The 18,334-nt window shown below is 45.1% G+C and overlaps 1 protein-coding gene across 1 annotated transcript in view; it reads right to left on the bottom strand.

The window, feature by feature from the left end:
• gdpd1 (glycerophosphodiester phosphodiesterase domain containing 1) overlaps positions 1 to 18,334 on the bottom strand; it is a 45,567-nt gene that overhangs the window by 15,069 nt on the left and 12,164 nt on the right. The window contains exons 2-3 of the mRNA XM_055657677.1: positions 10,263 to 10,305; positions 3,008 to 3,143 (exon numbers count right to left, since the gene is read on the bottom strand). Coding sequence (XP_055513652.1) covers positions 3,008 to 3,143; positions 10,263 to 10,305 — 179 coding nt within the window. The remainder of the gene's footprint in view (positions 1 to 3,007; positions 3,144 to 10,262; positions 10,306 to 18,334) is intronic.

The following is an 18,334-nucleotide window of genomic DNA, read 5'->3' as shown; positions in this document are numbered from 1 at the left end:
GGCTAAAGGAATCAAGGGATATGGGGAAAAAGCAGGAACGGGGTACTGATTTGAGATGATCAGCCATGTTCATATTGAATGGCAGTTCTGGATCATAGGGCTGAATGCTTTACTCCTGCACCTATTTTTCTATGTTTCTGTTTCAAATAAAAAGTTGTGTAATTGTAAAATAGCTTTCACAGCAGGAGTGGTTCCTGGAACAGAAGGGAACTGAATCAATGTGAACCACTGGCAGATGTCTTGTGTATAATCAGGTGATAAAACTCTAACCCACGCTCGCTCGCAGTATAACTGTCTGTGGTTGTTAAGAATCTTGACACATCCTCCAGTTGTAAACGCTGCTATAAGCCCTGTCCCACTGTATGAGTTCATTCTAAGAGTTCTCCCGAGTTTGCCCTGATTCAAACTCGGAGATTTACTGTAATGGCCGCTCGTCGGTACTCGGGGTTTCCCAAGTACCTTCCGTTAGCGTTACGAGCCGCTAAGAGACGTCCCCGAGCTCCGACGTACCCGCTACGTTTATTCTCGCGGAGTGGAGCGGGCGATGCCTTGCCTGGGTCTCCGCGCTGGGGCTCCGGTGAGCTGGACCGCCGAGAGCAACACCTCCGGGCTGCGGGTCTGCGGAGCGGAGCGGGCGGCGCAGGCATTAACATCGGGAGCCTGGGAGCTCCAACTCGGTGCGTCCTTGTCGGCTTCGGAAGCCGACAATCCCCTGCTAGGAAGCGGCCGTTCCAGGTGGCCCAGCCGCTGTGTGGACTCTCCCGACATCGGGGCAAGACCGGCTAGAACGGCCAGGAACATCGGGCCTCCGTTGAGGCAACAGCGGTGGCCTTAATAGGCCTGACTTTTGGGAGAACTGGGGTTGGGGACTGGACTTTTGTGCCTTCTGTGGGGGGATGATTTTTCTGTGTGTAAGGTACTTTGTTAGTCTGTGTCCAAGATGGCTGTCGGAAGAGAGAGTGGACGCTGGCGCGCTTTAGCTGCCGCTGCTCTCTCTTCACATTGTGTTTTTTTTTATTTTTTGATTTTGTGTCTTTGTAGCGATTTCTATCTTTAATTTGTGTATTGATGATGTCCTTATTATTTATTTTTCTCCGACTATATGTTTTTTCTCTCTTCTGTTTAATCTTTGTAAGGTGACCTTGAGATTTGAAAGGCGCCCGAAAATAAAATTTATTATCATTATTATTATTATTATTATTCTCGGTGCTTACCACGAGTTTGTTTTTTTTTAAACTCGGGAGAGCACTTGAATGAACTCGTACAGTGGGACAGGGCTATTACAGCTTGAAGTTTTTTTTTAATTCACACACATAGATGGGGAACTTTGTTTGACTTCTAGTCTGCATCCATCTCCAATAATGTGGTACATTGCTGCAGGGCTGATTCAATAGTAGTCGGAATGTAGAAACAAAGAACTGCGGGCACTGGTTTATACCAAAGATAGACAAAGAGTAACTCAGCGGGTCAGGCAGCATCACAGGAAAAAAAGGATGGGTGACGTAGAAGAACGATGAAGGGTGAAGAACAACCCGACCCGAAATGTCAGCCATCCTTTTCCCCCTGAGATGCTGCCACATCCAGCACTTTGTGTCTTTACATCTTCAGTAGTCATCAGCCCCAGCCATGTATTCGAAGTTAAGTTATAGGAGCAGGACAGATAACATGCAGCTCAAAGTTCACTGTTGTTATAGAAACGTTGAGCCGTCAGCTGCTGTTTAATTATCTTCACGGGATATGTTGAGGGAAACGCAGCCCATTGGCACATCTAATCGGGCCTCATTCTTGAGAACATGGACACTATCACTTCCTGTTAGATCACAAAGCTATTCCTGAACTGAGACTCTTCACCTGACCACAACCACCCCCTTCCTGGCACTCGCCCCAGCTGATGGCCCTCTCGTTAACATCTGACCTACATCTAATCTTCCCATTTCCGAGGCCTGCCTAGATATCGAGTATACGATCGAAGTCTGTACTCGTGAACTGCAGCTTGACAACTTTGTACATAAAAAGCAGAGATAAACAACTTCAGGGCTGCCTTTAATAGAACATTTCTGGAGAATAGTCAGACTGTGCTGGTCAACAAGTTACAAAATAAATTTGTATTTCTGAAGCTTTATCCCCAATATATCCCAAATTCTCAGAATCAGTGAGTCAATCTTTAGTGTTTGGATTAGAGTTTACATATTCGATAGCCTCCTCTGTTTATTTATTTCTAGAACCAGACTATGTCTCCAGAATTCTCTTTGTCGGAGGGTTCAGGAGACTAGATCGTTGGGGTAATTTAAGAGGAGTTTGAAAGATTGGGGAATTGAGGACCATGTGGAACTGGTATAGATGAGGCATGGGGCAAATCACCTGTGATCATACTGAATAGTGCCTGGCATGAGGGGCCAAGGCACAGATTCCTGCTCTTATTTAATTGTGCTTAGTGTTTATGTTTGAACCTGATGTTTGGGGGCTTCAGGTCATACTTTACAACACAATCCAAGTGCAGAGTGGAGTGAAGTAGTAGAAAGTGCTGCCTTGGGGGCACCTTACCGCACCATTGTTGAGGGAGTGCTGCAGTGCTGGGGAGGGGCAGTACAGAGGGAGTATCACACCGTGGATACAGGACAGCAGCAAGGAGGGGGTCTGCATTGCTGAAGGGAAGGTAGCGCCGAGGGAGCACTGCACCACGGGCGAGTTTAGTACTGCGGGAGTGCTGCACTGCTGGGTCGGGTGAAGTACTGAAGGAGAGCCGCACTGCTGGGAGGGCAATGCTGAGAATTCCTGATATTTATGTGCAGCAACTGGACTGTACAAATGTGACCGTCTGGTGAGACTGTTCAAATAACCTTTCTGGTATCAGTCTCATCTTCTACCTTACTTGTGTTGTTTTGTGGGCTTGCATGAGGCAGCTGTCATGTTTGCGGACTAGATTGTAGCACCAAAAGATACCAACATTCTGTGCAACATGGCACTGCTGTACAAGGCTAATTCAAGGCAGAAAGGTACCACTTACTGAAAAGTTGATGGTTTCGATGTTCACATTGAAACCAGTAGTTCGCCTCAGGTTGGTGTCATGTGACACAACTACTTGCTCATCTTTGGTCAGGTGACAGTCGAGCTCCAGCATGTCTGTTCCCAGCTGCACAGCACTGAAACGGTTAAACAGCGGAAGACCATTTTCCACCAAGTGCAACAAATGCAAGCTTTTATTTTAATCTAAATTAACATCAAGAGTCAGGAGTGTTTAATCATCATGTGCACTGAGACCAGAACAATTAAATTCTCACTTGCTGCAGCCTTAGAGACACATAAAATGCAACAGCAAATGAATATACAATAACTTTTCAGTTGTGTGGACACAAGGAATTAGATGCTGGTTTACCAAAAAGGACACAAAGTACTGGGGTGACTCAGCGGATCAGGCAGCATCTCTGGACATGGATAGATGACATTTCAGGTCAAGATTCTCTTCAGATTGGTTTACATAGTATAACATCAGTTATACTATTATGGTCTGGTTTACCTAAGAAAACTTATTAGTTACACTTAGAGATGCAGCGTGGAAACAGACCCTTTGGCCCATCAAGTCAACCCACACCAACTATCGATCACCCGTTCATACTAGTTCTATGTCATTCCACTTTTGCATCCTTATTTTACAGAGGCCAAATAACCGGCATCTTTGGGATGTGGGAGGAAATCGGAGCACCCGGAGAAAACCCACAGTCACAGGGAGAACGTACAAATTCCGCACAGATAGCACGTCGTCAGGATCAAACCCAGGTCCCTGGCTCTGTGAGGCAGCAGCTATACCGCTGCGCCAACTTCCACCGTAATTGTGTGCAGGTTTCTCCATAAACTGTTTACAGTACAAAAACTGTGCTGTTCCTTCCTGTTTGCTATTAGTGAGAATTCTTCAATGTGATTGGCTGTGCAGACAATTGAATGACATAATTGTTACTAAGTACCTTTTGAACCCAGCAACAACTAATCAGTAAAGAGGAATGTGTGCTCCAGAGACCGACCAAAGGTTGTTGACAGAGGTAAGCAGCAAGCAGCAGCTGAGCAACATAACACTGTGGCCAGCACCATGTTGATGATCAGATAATCATCTGCCAAAAGACACAGTGTGTCCAAAAGTCCCTCTGCACTCGGTAACATGGAACTTTGGACATCCCACAGAAACGAGAGATAGGGGGCTTTGTTGAACATCTAACACCAAAGACGGTACCTAGCCAGTGCAGCACTCACTCAGTGGTAGGTGTCGGTGCCGGGCCTGTAGTTACGCATCGGGAGTGTAACCTGAAGGCTCCATACAATAAGACACCACGCTTCTTTTATATTACACCAAGACCTTGACCAGTGGTGCCCGAACCCATGGGGAAGTGCAGTAGCACAGCTGGTAGAGCTGCTGCCTCACAGCGCCAGAAGCCCGGTTTCGACCATGATATCGGGTGCTGACGGTATGGAGTTTGCACGTTGTCTGATCTTTCATGTGCACTGGATACCCCCCACATTACAAAAACATGCAGGTTTATAGATTTGCAGATTAATTGGCCTCTGAAAAATTCCCCCTAGTGAGTACTTAGAACCAGTGTGAATTTGTGACCAATAATTGGCATGGACTTGGTGGGCTGAGGGGTCTTTTTTAATTCTGTAACTTTCAATCAATTTTTCAAAAACCCTAGCGACACAGTTTGGGTAACTCTTGGAGTACTATTATCAGGACAAACGGAGTTCCGCAGGGGTCAGTGCTGGGGTCGCGACTCTTCACGTTGTATATTAATGATTTGGATGAGGGGATTGAAGGCTTTGTGGCCAAGTTTGCAGATGATACGAAGATAGGTGCAGGGTCAGGTAGTGTAGAGGAAGTAGGAACTCTCTGCAGAAGGACTTGGACAGGTTGGGAGAGTGAGCAGAAAAGTGGCAGATGGAATATAGTGCCTCAAAGTGTGGAGTCATGCTATTTGGTAGTAGGAATAAAGCGTAGATTATTTTCTAAATGGGGAGAGAAGAGAAATCAGAGGTGCAAAGAGACTTGGGAGTGCAGGTGCAGGATTCCCAAAAAGTTAATTTGTAAGTCAAATCGGTAGTAAGGAAGGCAAACGCAATGCTAGCATTTATTTTCAGACTAAAATACAAACACAGGGATGTAATGCTGAGGCTCTATAAGGCGCTGGTCAGGCCACATTAGGAGTATTGTGAGCAATTTTGCGCACCATATCTGAGGAAGGGTATGCTGGCTCTGAAGAGCGTCCAGAGGAGGTTTACAAGAATGATCCTAGGAATGAGTGGGTTAGCATATTTTGAAGGCACTGGGCCTGTACTCGCTGGAGTTTAGAAAGATGAGGGGGGGGTGGGGACCTCATTGAAACTTACCGAATAGTGAAAGGCTTGGATAGAATGGATGTGGAGAGGATGTTTCCACCAGTGGGAGAGTCTAGGACTAGAGGTCCTAGCCACAGAATTAAAGGATGTTCCTTTAGGAAGGAGATGAGGAGGAACGTCTTTAGTCAGAGGGTGGCGAATCTGTGGAATTCCTTGCCATAGAAGGGTGTTTAGGCCGTCAATTGATATTTTTTATGTCAGAGATAGATAGATTCATGATTAGTACGGGTGTCAGGAGTTATGGGGAGAAGGCATGACGCCTTCTACGTCATGGTGTTTCTAGACTGTATGATATTACTCCCATCAATACTTCACCACAATTAAATCACTTTTTCTACTGTTCTACAGTGGTATCATACATCTTCCAGTGAACCAGACGAGTTGAAAGGCAGAGCAGATAAGGTGATCCCAGTGAGTTGAAAGGGAGACCAGGAAACGGGATCCCAATGGGTCCTGATGCCAAAGCATTGTTTAGTTTAGATTAGAGATACAGCATGGAAACATGCCATTTGGCCCACCGAGTCCACACTGACCATCAATCACCTGTTCACACTAGTCCTATGTTATCCCACTTCCTACACATTAGGGGCAATTTCCAGAGGCCAATTAACCTACTAGCCTGCAGATCTTTGGGATGTGGGAGGACACCAGAGCACCTGAAGGAGACCCACGTATTCACAGGGAGAATGTATAAACTCCACACAGATAATACCAGGGACCAGGATCGAACCCAGACCTCTGGTGCTGTGCGGCAGTAGCTTTACCAGTTGCAGTACTGTGCAGCCTGGGATTTCACAACAATCAAATAGCTGATTATCAGAGTTTCACTGCACTTAAAGAATTGGAAGTACTTCAAAACAATGAGTGTAGGCAATTTTTTTACAATTTAAGTTCTTTGTAATTAATTTTGAATTTTAGTAAACTTAAATTTTGATGGGTTTCTTTTCTAAAAATACTGATTCGCAAATTCGACGAGTAAGTGAATAAGCAAATTAGTTTTTCAAGTTAAGGCTGTGTAAGAAAAACAAGCCTAGGGTCTCAGCCACACAAAGGATTCACCTTTGGGTTTAAAGGTTTTATTGTTTGGCAGGTGAAAGGACAAGTGAAGTGACAACAGATCTCTAAGTTTGTTCGAGGGCGCACATTTCTGAAGCTGGTCAGAGATCACGTGTGGACAATCTGCCTGACTCATTATGTTGGCTTGTGATACAACGTGTGAACCAACACTTCTAGTTTTCATCTGTGGTTCCTTTAAGGGGCTGACAAAATAGGGAAGCAGGAATTTGTTTAGGACCACAACTCATGAAGGGGAACCCAGGAACAAGAGTCTGACAAAGGCTTTCTCACAAACATAGCAGTGGTTGAAGTTGACAAAATTATTTAACACATATATATATATGTAGGATATTCTATTTCATAGTATAGAGTACACGGAATGTCATAGATGTGTAAAGCACAAGGCAAAGACCTCTGCTAAACTTCTTTATAATATAACCAGATTGGCTTCAGGTGCAGTGCCAAAGATTCTGGACATGTTTTAGCTGGGACAACAAGAGCTTGCAAAGGATATCAACCAAGATGGCACCAAGAATGAAGAATGTCTTTCACTTGTAAGGTTTGCATATTTGGAATGACAACCAAAATAATATCGAGGGCCTAGAGAATGTCTGGAGAATGTCCTTTCTTCCCCCAATGGCAAGAGTCTATTGCAGCAATAAAGGTCAACCAGGCCAAATTTACATTCGCATTCATTTTACACTGACTACTGAGCTATCGTATCTGTTTGTAGCTGTATACGATTAGTGAAATGATCAAAGTGATGTGGTCGAGAAAAGTAAATTTTAATATGTCAATGTACTCATGCATTAACAATTTAAATGTTGTCGCTACAGTATATACATACACATATATATATATATATATATACATATACATATATATATATATATATATACATACACATATATATATATATATACATATACACATATATATATATATATACATACATACATACATATATAAAATTATAAAAGCAAATAGCTCATGCGTTTTTAGACTGAAGTGTTTTATTAGCGTAAAATACTAAATGTTCCCACTTACAAGTAAAAACAGAGCAAACACATACACAAGCCAAAGGGAACTTAAGACAGAAAGTGCAGGAAACACCCAGAGTATTAAAAAGACACAAAGTGCTGGAGTAACTCAGCAGGTCAGGAGACATCTCTGGAGGACATGGATAGGCAACGTTTTGTGTTGGGACCCTTCTTGAGACCCATCCTATCCTATCCTGAAACCTCACCTATTCATATTCTCCAGAGATAGTGCCTGACCTGCTGAGTTCATCCAGCATTTTTTGGAGGTAAACCAGCATCTGCAGTTCCTCGTGTCTACTCAGAGTCTGAAGGCCCCTAACCCGAAACGACATTGGTCAATTCCCTTTCCTGATGCAGTCTGACCCACTGAGTTCTTCCAGCACTTTGTGTTTTCACTCAAGATTCCACGTCTGCATTTTCTTGTGTTGTTACTTCAAATACTTTTTGTTTTTATTTCAAATTTTCATCTTCTGCTGTTTTTCACTATTTAAAAAGAAAAAATCAGCCCAATGTGGCAAAACAAACTGGGGCTGCTCTCCATCTATCAGTAAAAGTTAAGAACTGGGTTGGAGAAAGGAAGTGTCAGGTGATAATTATCAAGTCTGTTGAAAATTATGAAGGATACGGACAATAAAAAAGCATGCTTAGCACAGTGACGCAGCTTGCACAGCTGCTTCCTCATAGTACTAGAACCTGGGTTTAATCCTGACCTGTGCTGCCTGTGTGGAGTTTGCACGTTTTCTCAGTGACTGGGTGGGTTTCCTCCAGGTGCTCCAGTCTCCTCTCCCCCTCCCCCCCACATTCCAAAGACATGCAAATTGGTAGATTAATTGCCTGCTTAAATTGCCCCTTGTGTGTAGATGAATGATAGAATATGGGGGAAATTGATGACAAAGTGAAGAGAAAACAATTAGATTAGATTAATATTGGATTGTGTAAATGGGTGGTTGATGTTCAGCATCGATTTGAAGGGCTGAAAAGCCTGCTTCCTTGGTATATCCCCCTCTCTCTCCAAATTACAAGTGCCATGGGACTAGTAATGAGAGGACATGGATTTAAGAACTGTCACAATCCAGTCAATCTAAACCCGACACCAAACAATTCTGCTCTTCAATCAACCCCCATGGGTAGGAGGGATGTAGAGCGAAGGATAATTCGAGCTTCATTCAGTACACCTGAAGCCAGGATGTTCTCATACTCCAATTTCACTTACTTTCATAATTTATGGTTCACTTTAAAGATTAGAATCTTGCCGTTTTGTGAGGATGCTATTCAGATGCAAAGCCCCATGGCTAACATTTTTTACTGGAATAACAAGGGAAATCAGGGGTGCCGCAAGTTAACTCCTTCACTCCTGGGCGCTGACATGAAGGGCCTTACTACTTTCTCTTACCTCCCATGTGGAAAGGGCAGAGGGTACAATGGAGAATTTGGGAGGCAGGTTTGGTTTAATTATGAGGAGATGTAGATCACACAAGTGGCACAGAGCTTGGGGTTGGCAATCAGTATTAAAGAAATTGTAGAAAAGTGTTTTGGAGAGTATTATGCTTGTCTGCAGTATTTTACCTAGCCATGGAGAACATCACTTTTTTTTGTAGGATATTCAACTTGCTGTTACCTGTCCACTGATTCAACCCGCCTACATTTATTTGCGGCCTTGCCTATTTTGCCTGCATTTGTATCATCAACAAAACTGAATATAGTCCAGTGTTGTCTCTTGTAGTTTGTGTATTGCTTGCTTACTTTTTATTAGATCCTGTTGTTTATCAATTTATTGTTCTTATCCAAGGCTTCTTTACTCAGGGAAGAACATTAGATTTAAAATTATCTTTTGCTTACAACACAATTTAATAATTCTATGTTGTCAAAAAAGCATTCTTAGAAGAGTGATCATAAAACAATTAGAATTTTATGTTGGGTTTGAAAGTGATTTAGTTGAATCATAAACAAGGATCTCCAATCTGAACAAAGCAAGCAGCTGGGGCGTGCACATTTGACAAGACAGTAAAGAAAAATAGATTAACGGCTATTTTAGGAGATTACCTCTGACCTTTAGTTGCTCAACTTTAGCAACCTTTAGTTGCTCAAAAAACTAAAAAGTTCCACAAGAAAACGATGGCTATGATGTAGAAAAAAAAATGGAGTTCATAAGTTCATAGGAGCAGAATTAGACAATTCGGCCCATTGAGTCTGCTCTGCCATTCAATCATGGCTAATCTATCTTTCCCTCTCAACCCCATTCACCTGCCTTCTGAGCATCAGGGCTGGATTTTCAAAGTTAGGTAAATATAACCAAGACATTTTCAGATAACAGCAAATTGAAGTAAACCTGCAAAAGACATCAGAATGTATCTCAGATTTTTAGGGGACCTTGTGGAATATGTTCAATTGATGGATTACGTCATACCACATCTGCTCTATGCACAGGAACAATGTTCTCATCAACCCTTCTCCATGGTATAATCACCACTGCTACCCTGCCCTTCTCCTCACTTGATTGTTCCAAGTGTCCAGTAATGGGGATCGGAGAGTAAAGAGAAAGAAAGTACAACTAATTTTTCCAGATCACAAATTAAAGGAAAAACATGTGAAACTAGATCAGAAGCAATACGGTACAAAATTCAAGCATTAAGACGGACAATGTCGATTGCACACTGGCTCGGGTTGAATGCATTTCCCTGCCTCTCACATGGGGTCAAACCTGTGGCTGAAATCACTTCAGGGTTCTGTTACACATTGTATTCAAAGAATTGAAAGGCTGCTGTGGAGCTTGGCTTTACTTACTGCCTGAAGGCTGCCATTGTATTTTCCAGGTTCTCTCCCGCACCTGTTATGAGGAAGAACAGACACTGTCAATGTTTCAGGGCTAGAATTATTTTTCACTTGCATTGGTCTTGAGTGCAATATTGCCTAGAGATTCCCATTACACCCCAACCCCCTTAAACCCGGTACTTGTGTATGGCAATGATTTGCCTAGATACATGCAAAACAATTTTTTTTACTGTATCTCAGTACAAATAACAATAATAAATCAAGCCAATTTTTATATGCATATATGCTTGAATAAAGCTGCCTCTCATTCTTCTGAACTGCAAGGAATACAGATTGGCGACACAAATCATGGTACCCACTGCTCCTCCACCAGCGAACTGTTCCAGTGACCCAGAATATTTGCTTCAGCTTGCTAATGGTCTGCTCCATCACACTGTGTGGTAGGTAACAGGCTTTCAGTGCATCCATGCTGTCCACGGGGACTTAGGCTCTTCACTGGACTCTTATGTTGTCACATCGTCATCCAGAACCCAAAAGCCCCTCAATGGTTTGCCATGGAAGCTCAGCTACAATTGGCACAATATACTGCCGCCCAATGGGGGGCAGCTCTCTGCAGCCATCTTATTGGGCTTTGGCCACTCAATTAATAGTCGGAATGCAGCCTGTGCCACTCTCAAGAGTCAAGAGTCAATTTAATTGTCATTTGGACCCCTGGGGGTCCAAACGAAATGCCGTTTCTGCAGCCATACATTACACACAAATAGACCCCAGACACAACATAATTACATTTAACATAAACATCCATCACATAACTGTGATGGAAGGCCAAAAAAACTTAAAAACTTATCTCTCCACTGCACTCTCCCCCCCCCCCCGATGTCACAGTCAAAGTCAAAGCCCCCGGCTGGCGATGGCGATTGTCCCGCGGCCATTAAAGCCACGCCGGGTGGTGCGAGGTCGCACACCGGGTCTTGGTGTTGGAGCCCCCGGTGTGCGCTCGCAAAGTCCCGCAGCCGTTCCAGCCGCGCGGGGCAATGGTGTAAGGCCCCGCTCCAGGAGCTCTTCGACCCCGCAACACGGGCGGGAGAATTCGCCGTTGCAGCAGCCTGAAAAGCGGTCTCCCTCCAGGGAGCTGCGCGGGGTCGTCCGAGCCGTCCGCAGACCCGCAGTAGCAGCCTCCGACTCAGCAGCAGCGGCAGCCCTCCTCCACCGCTCCACCCGCTCCGGTCTCGGCCAGCTCCGCGACGGCAACGGTGAGTCGGCACCAGAGTCCCCGGCTTCTTCCCGTTGGAGGCCGCTCCTCGTTGCGGCCTCAACGACACCTGAGACCCGACGAGAAAAGGTCGGGTCTCCAGTGCAGGGAGAGATTCAAAAGTTTCCCCCCCCCACACACACACCCCAACATAAAATAACAAAAACTACACAGAAACACAGACAAAAAATAACAAAAACGCGGACAGGCTGCAGAGGCCGCTGCTGGCCAGAGCCGCGCCGCCTACCGGGGTTGTATTTGTATCGTATGTCCATGGTCCATGGACAAGCCTGCAAACCAATTGCAGGTATCTAGTTAAAGTGGCCAAAGTGCAATTGGGTTCCTGGGGATAGAGAGTGCCATCCTATACCTAGGCGATGTTCCGATACCTAAAGTGGCAACAGCTGGTTGTTGTAAGCCCCTCTAGATACAATCAGAAAAGAGCCTGATGTAAAGCATCCCAGTCACAGCCAATAAGGGCCCTGTTCTCAGCAAAGGGGTCCTCATGGAGTAGCAGGCGTCGCTCCTTTAATGCTCACTCATTCCAGAGGACTGCCAGCAAGCCAGCAGATACCTCTTGCCCCTTCTCCAGGTTCACATGGCACCCGTGGAACTTTGAACAAACCAAAAGTCAAGATTCAAAAGTGTTTTAATGTCTGGGCTTGTGAATGGCAATCGTCGGCCAGGCCGTGGATCTGGAAGTCAAGGGTGCCTCTTAACTAGCATACCGTACACCACCCCGCTCCGTATCCCCTCAAATCCCCACCAGGTCCACTGGGTCCCTAGGTTTTACTGGGTTGCAGTGTATTAGGAGAGTGGTGTTGCTGGTAGAGCTGCTGCCTCACAGTGTCAGCATCCAAGATTCGATCCTGATCTCTGGTGCCAATTGTGGTGAGTCGGCACATTATTTCTGGAGGGGTTTCCCACAGGCCCTCTGATTAAGTCAGGTTGGTTGATTAATTATCCACTGTAATTGTCCCTAGTGTATGAGAGAGAGGTAGTGTCTGGGGTGAGGGGGGACTTTAATGAGAATGGGATCGCTGCGACTTAGATCGTGTGCAAGCCGGCACAGACTTGATGAAACAAGTGGTCTCCTTCTACGTCATACAGAAACGGGGAAAGTCACCGTGCTCTCGAGTGCAAGAGCAGGTTTTGCAGAAGTGAGAGCAAAATATCAGCCAAACTGCTGGTTGTCAACTGCAGCAGAAGGCACTGAACATCTGCAGAGTTCCAGCAACAGGCAGAAAGTACCAGCTGCAGCGAGCAATGAGGATTCTCTGAAGGGAGGAGACGGGTGGGTCTGTCATACGAATTAACCTGCTTTCAGCCTTCCTGGGGCTGAGCTCAGGATTAGCAGCACTTTGTGTAGCTGTACGGAAATATCCAGCTGGCGTTCTTCCTCCCCCATTGAGATGCCCATACCACAGCCCTGGGATATCCTCTGATGCTGATTCTACAATCACTAGCCAATGCCGTATTGTTTGGCCTCCCCCCTGCTCCCTGACTGACTCTCCCCCTCCATCCCTGGTCCACTTAATCTGCCCTTTCTTTGTTGCACCTGACCATCAAGGCTAAGCAGGTAAGGAAAGAGCTGAGCAGATTCTGCCCAGGTAAAACCACGGGTCCCGATGGTGTCAGCCCGAGGGTACTCAAGGCGTGTACCAGCCAGATGTGCGGAGTACTCCAGCATATCTTCAACCTGAGCATGGAGAGGGTTCCTGTGATGCGGGCGACATCCTCCATGGTTCCTGTACCAAAGAGGACGCGTCCCAGCTCCTCCAATTACTACAGACCGGTGGCGCTGACCTCACACATCATGAACTCACCAACCCTGGTTAAACCCTACTTGGACCCCCTGCAGTTTGCTTACCAAACAAAGGTGGGGGTGGAGGACGCCATCATCCACCTGCTCCATCGTTCCTATGCTCGCCTGGATAATCCGGTAAGCACTGTGAGTCATGTTTTTTGACTTCTGCAGTGCTTTTAACACCATCCCCCCCCCCCCCCCCCCCCCCCCCCCCCCCCACCTTTCTGTCCTATGTCTCCTCCGTTGTCAGAGTGAGACCAAACGCAAATTGGAGGAACTGCATCTCATATTTCGCTTGGGCCGCTTACAGCCCAGTGGTATGAATATTGATTTCTCTCACTTCAGGTAGCCCCAGCATTCCCTCTCTCTCTATCCCTCCACCACCCAATCGAACTATCTTCTCGTTTTCACCCTACAAATAGCTAACAATGGCCCACTTCCTTTATGATTGTTACTTTTTTGCATATATTTTATTCATTGTTCTTTATCTCTCCACATCATCATCTATATCTCTCGTTTCCCTTATCCCTAACCAGTCTGAAGTAAGGACTCGACCCGAAACATCACCCATTCCTTCTCTCCAGAGATGCTGCTTGTCCCACTGAGTTACTCCAGCTTTTTGTGTCTATCTTCAGTTTAAACCAGCATCTGCAGTTTCTTCCTACACATGTTCTAAGGAGCAACTCAGAACTAAGAAGGATCAGGAATTTAGCAGCGGCAATATTTCCCAGCAGTTCACACTCACTCTTTGGACAAAGAAACTGAAAGATAAAAGTGAAAGAAAAAGTCAGCTGTTGCCAAGGGCATGATTTGCACAGGTTTCCACGGGTGTTTGCTTTCTTCCTGCCCCACCCTCCATTTTCTCGTTTTCCCTAGTCAATTTCAATAGACTCACAGAATTGCCCTTTGCAGCCATAGTTACTACCTCTCCAAGCGCAAAGAACGGCTCAAAGGTTAACCCAATAAATGACAGAATTTAGCCAGCAAAATATCTTTCAAACTACACATTGGCCAGGTAATAAAGAAATAGATCAAGATCCAATGGAAACACACAAAACTGCAGAAGTTGGAATCATGAACAAAACACAAAGTGCTGGAGGATCTCACAAGTCAGGCAGCATCCGTGGAAGAAAAGGATGGACTACATATTGGGTTGGGACCCTTCTTCAGACTGAGAGCAGTAGGGGGGGGGGGGGGGGGGGTGGGGGAATGGGGGGGGGGCGTTAGGTGGATATAGGTGAGGGGGGGGGGGGGATTGATTGTCACTTAATCCACCCACCTGTCAAAGGCTAGAGATGGAAAGGAGACAAGGAGTGTAATATGAGAAAAGAGGTGAAATGTATATCTGGAGCGAAGGATACAGGTGGAAGTGGTTAGGGGGAGGGGAAAGGGAAGAAAAAAGGGAAATAGATTCCAGTCATGTTTTCCCAACAAGCGATGATGAACTGGGCAGATCTGAAAACGGTACTTCCTTCATCTGGTGCCTGACGCTGCCTGCACCTCCTGCTGGACATTTGGCATCAGTAATTCTCGCCACCATAAATAATCTTGATTCAATATTTTCATCATTGACAGAAACCAGGAATGGGAGTTTAAGTTTTTTAGTTTAAGATTGGAGATACAGCGTAGAAACACTTCGGCCCACTTAGTCCACATTGACCATCGATCACCTGTTCACATTAGTTCTATGTTATCCCACTTTCTCATCCAATCCATACACACTAAGGGCGATTTTAGGGATCACTTAACCTACAAACGTCCGTGTCTTTGCTAGGTGGGAAGAAACCAGAGCACCTGGAGGAAAGCCACACGGTCACAGGGAGAACATGCAAACTCCATACAGACAGCACCCAAGGTCAGGATCAAACCTGGGGCTCTGGCACTGAGGCACCTGCTCCACCAGCTCGCCACTGTGTTGCTCTTCTCTCGCTTTCCCTGTTCACTGCTGTCATATATGACGCTGTGGCGGTATTCTTCAGAACTAATGGGAATCCTTTCAACTTGATCACACTCATAGCACAGTATGGCACAGGAACAGGTCCTTCAACCCACAGGAGGAGCAGTGCTGAGAGAATGCCATGCGGGAGGGGTGATAAGAAAGGAGCACAGCACTGTGCTATCTTGCTATGCATAATTGGCTGCTGCATTTCCCTTGTCACAATGTGATGAGTCCTCAAAAGTACATTTGATTGTTGTGAGTTTACGTAGGTCTTTGCAGGACTAGCCCCCACAGAGGGTGGTGGATACCTGGAGTTCACTACCAGGGTGATGGAGGGAGATACAATAGTGGGATTTAAGAGGCCTTTTAGATACGTATATGGATGTGCAGGGAATGGAGAGATATGGATCATGTGCAGGCTGCTGAGATAAATTTTACTTGGTATCATGTTCAGCACAGACATTGTGAACCAAAGGGCCTGTTCCTGTATTGTACTGATCTGTGCTCCATGCGTGGGTTGGTAGCCCCTTGTGTGTTGGCGAGTTGTGGTATCTGGGCAGGGGGCGGGTATTGATACAATATGGAGAGAATAAAGTTGGATTAGATTAGTGTAAACAGGTGGTTGATGGTCAGTGAGGACTCGATGATCCAGAAGGGTCTGTTTTCATGCATTATATTATTCAAAGAACCTTCCAATTAGACAGCGCCCAAGGTGACTGCAGCATTTAGTGTCTATCTTTGGTTTAAATCAGCATCTGCAGTTCCTTTTAATTACAACCTCACAATCATACCTCAGTGGATGCAGAAGAGGGAATTTCAACAAAGAATATTTTTGGTTTTAATATCACAATGTTAGATTTAAAATGCTGAACACTTTAACTTCTGCAACATTCCCACGAGACTGCTTCTGACCTAACTGCTGTTTCAAGATGATGGGAATGACTACATGGTAGACCCACAGCAGCTGACAGACTGGTTTTCTTGTGATCAGAAGCCACAGTCACGACGGATTTCTGGTCACTGTGCAATTTACACTCTACGCTTTCCAAGGGACTCTATTTAACTGATGGTGTGATCAATTTGACGTAAAGAGAGAGGGCAGAGACAACATTTGAACTGAAACAAATGACATGTTGGTCTTCATAGCAAGAGGATTTGAGTAAAGGAGCAAGGAGGTCTTACTGCAGTTGTACAGGGTCCTGGTGAGACCACACCTGGAGTATTGTGTGCAGTTTTGGTCTCCTAATTTGGGGAAGGACAATAAGGGGTAGGCCATTTAGGACTGACATGAGAAATAACTTTTTCATCCAAACAGTTGTGAATCTGTGGGATTCTCTGCCACCTGAAGGCAGTGGAGGCCAATTCACTGGATGTTTTCAAGAGAGAGTTGGATATAGCTCTTCGGGCTAACAGAATCAAGGGATATGGGGAGAAAGCAGGAATGGGGTACTGATTTTGGATGATCAGCCATGATCATATTGAAGGGGTGGTCCACCCTGTTTCGACTAATGCAATCAAACCGACGTGCACAAACAAATAGATCAAATAGAACAAGTTGACCTACAACTTTAAGCTGTGCACGCCACACGCAAGAAGAAGTAGAAGATCATATTGAATGGCGGTGCTGGCTCAAAGGGCTGAACAGCCTACTCCTGCACCTATTTTCTATGTTTCTATCTTCTTCTTGCTTATGGCGTGCACAGCTTAAATTTGTAACGCAACTTGTTCTATTTGATCTTCTGCTTGTGCACGCCAGGTTGATTGCATTCGTCAAAACAGGCTGGACCACGTGAAGGTTGCAATCTCCTAACCCTATGTTTCTATGAATCTACACTGTTTCTGCCTCAGGGTCATTGAAAATAGACCAGAGGAACAAGTGGGCCATGGGCGGGAGTAAAGAGCAACCAGGGCTTCTAGCACATCCTATAGCAATGAAATGAGATGGAAAGCACAGGCGCCCTACATCTCAAAAATACTGGGACGTGAAGGGCTTAACTGAAGCTGCGTTCCATGAACTAGGGTGGCACGGTGCCACAGTGGCACAGCTGCTGCCTCACAGGCAAATAAATAAATGTATGGGTCTTTGTCCCAAACATTATGGACAGCACTGGAAGTATTATGACTTGAAAGGAAGAGTTTGGGGAGATGGTTCTGACTGTGAAGAGGTTCAAAGTGAGTGAGAGGTGGGGTTGTCCAGGGATTTTAGGTTGGGACATTGAAAGTCATCGAAAACGGGGTAGATTAAGCATTTGAAAGTTAAATGCTGCCTGTATGGAGTTTGCACATTTACCCTGTGACCACGTGGGTTTCCTTCTTGTGATCTGGTTTCCTCCCACATCCCAAAGACGAGCAGGGTTGTATGTTAATTGCCATCTGTAAATTGCCCCTAGTGTGTAGCATCTAAAAGTGAGATAACAAATAACTAGTCTTCGGATGATCGATGATTGGCATGGATTTGGTGGGCCGAAGAGCCTGTTTCCACACTGTAACTCTAAATTAAACTAAACTAGTAGACAGCATATACTGAGTCCATGCTGATCAATGATCACCCGTTCACACTAGGTTCCATGTTACCTTTAAATCCTCTTCCTCCACACATGGGGCTTCGGACCAGGAAGCTGGAAATGGAGCATTCCCACATGGTGGCGATCTACTCAATCCTCCAGTTCTGCCAATTTTAACAAGCCCTTCTCAAGAATGTGATTTCTTGTTGCAGCTTGCCTCTGAATGTTTACAAATTTGATGTGTTCTTGCATGCGGTGCACAGGCAAGAGAAAATTGAGAAGAAAAGTTGAAAGTGAAAACTACTACAAAAGCATATTAACTTTCACCTGTTTTCAATAACTTTCAAAGTCCCAACCTAAAATCCCTGGACAGCCCCACCTCTCACTCACTTTGAACGTCTTCACAGTCAGAACTCCCCAAACTCTTCCTTTCAAGTCGTAACACTTCCAGTGCCCTCCATGTTTGGGACAAAGACCCATCATTTATTTATTTGCCTCTGTATTCCACAATTTGAGATTTGGAATGGAAAAAATTCACATGTGGTTAAATTGCACATTGCCAGATTTTATTAAAGGCCATTT

This window comes from Leucoraja erinacea, chromosome 28, assembly GCF_028641065.1.
Source record: "Leucoraja erinacea ecotype New England chromosome 28, Leri_hhj_1, whole genome shotgun sequence".
Lineage (NCBI taxonomy): Eukaryota > Metazoa > Chordata > Chondrichthyes > Rajiformes > Rajidae > Leucoraja > Leucoraja erinaceus.
The sequence above is the reverse complement of the archived record's forward strand: the minus strand, read 5'-3'. Positions and strand labels throughout refer to the sequence as shown.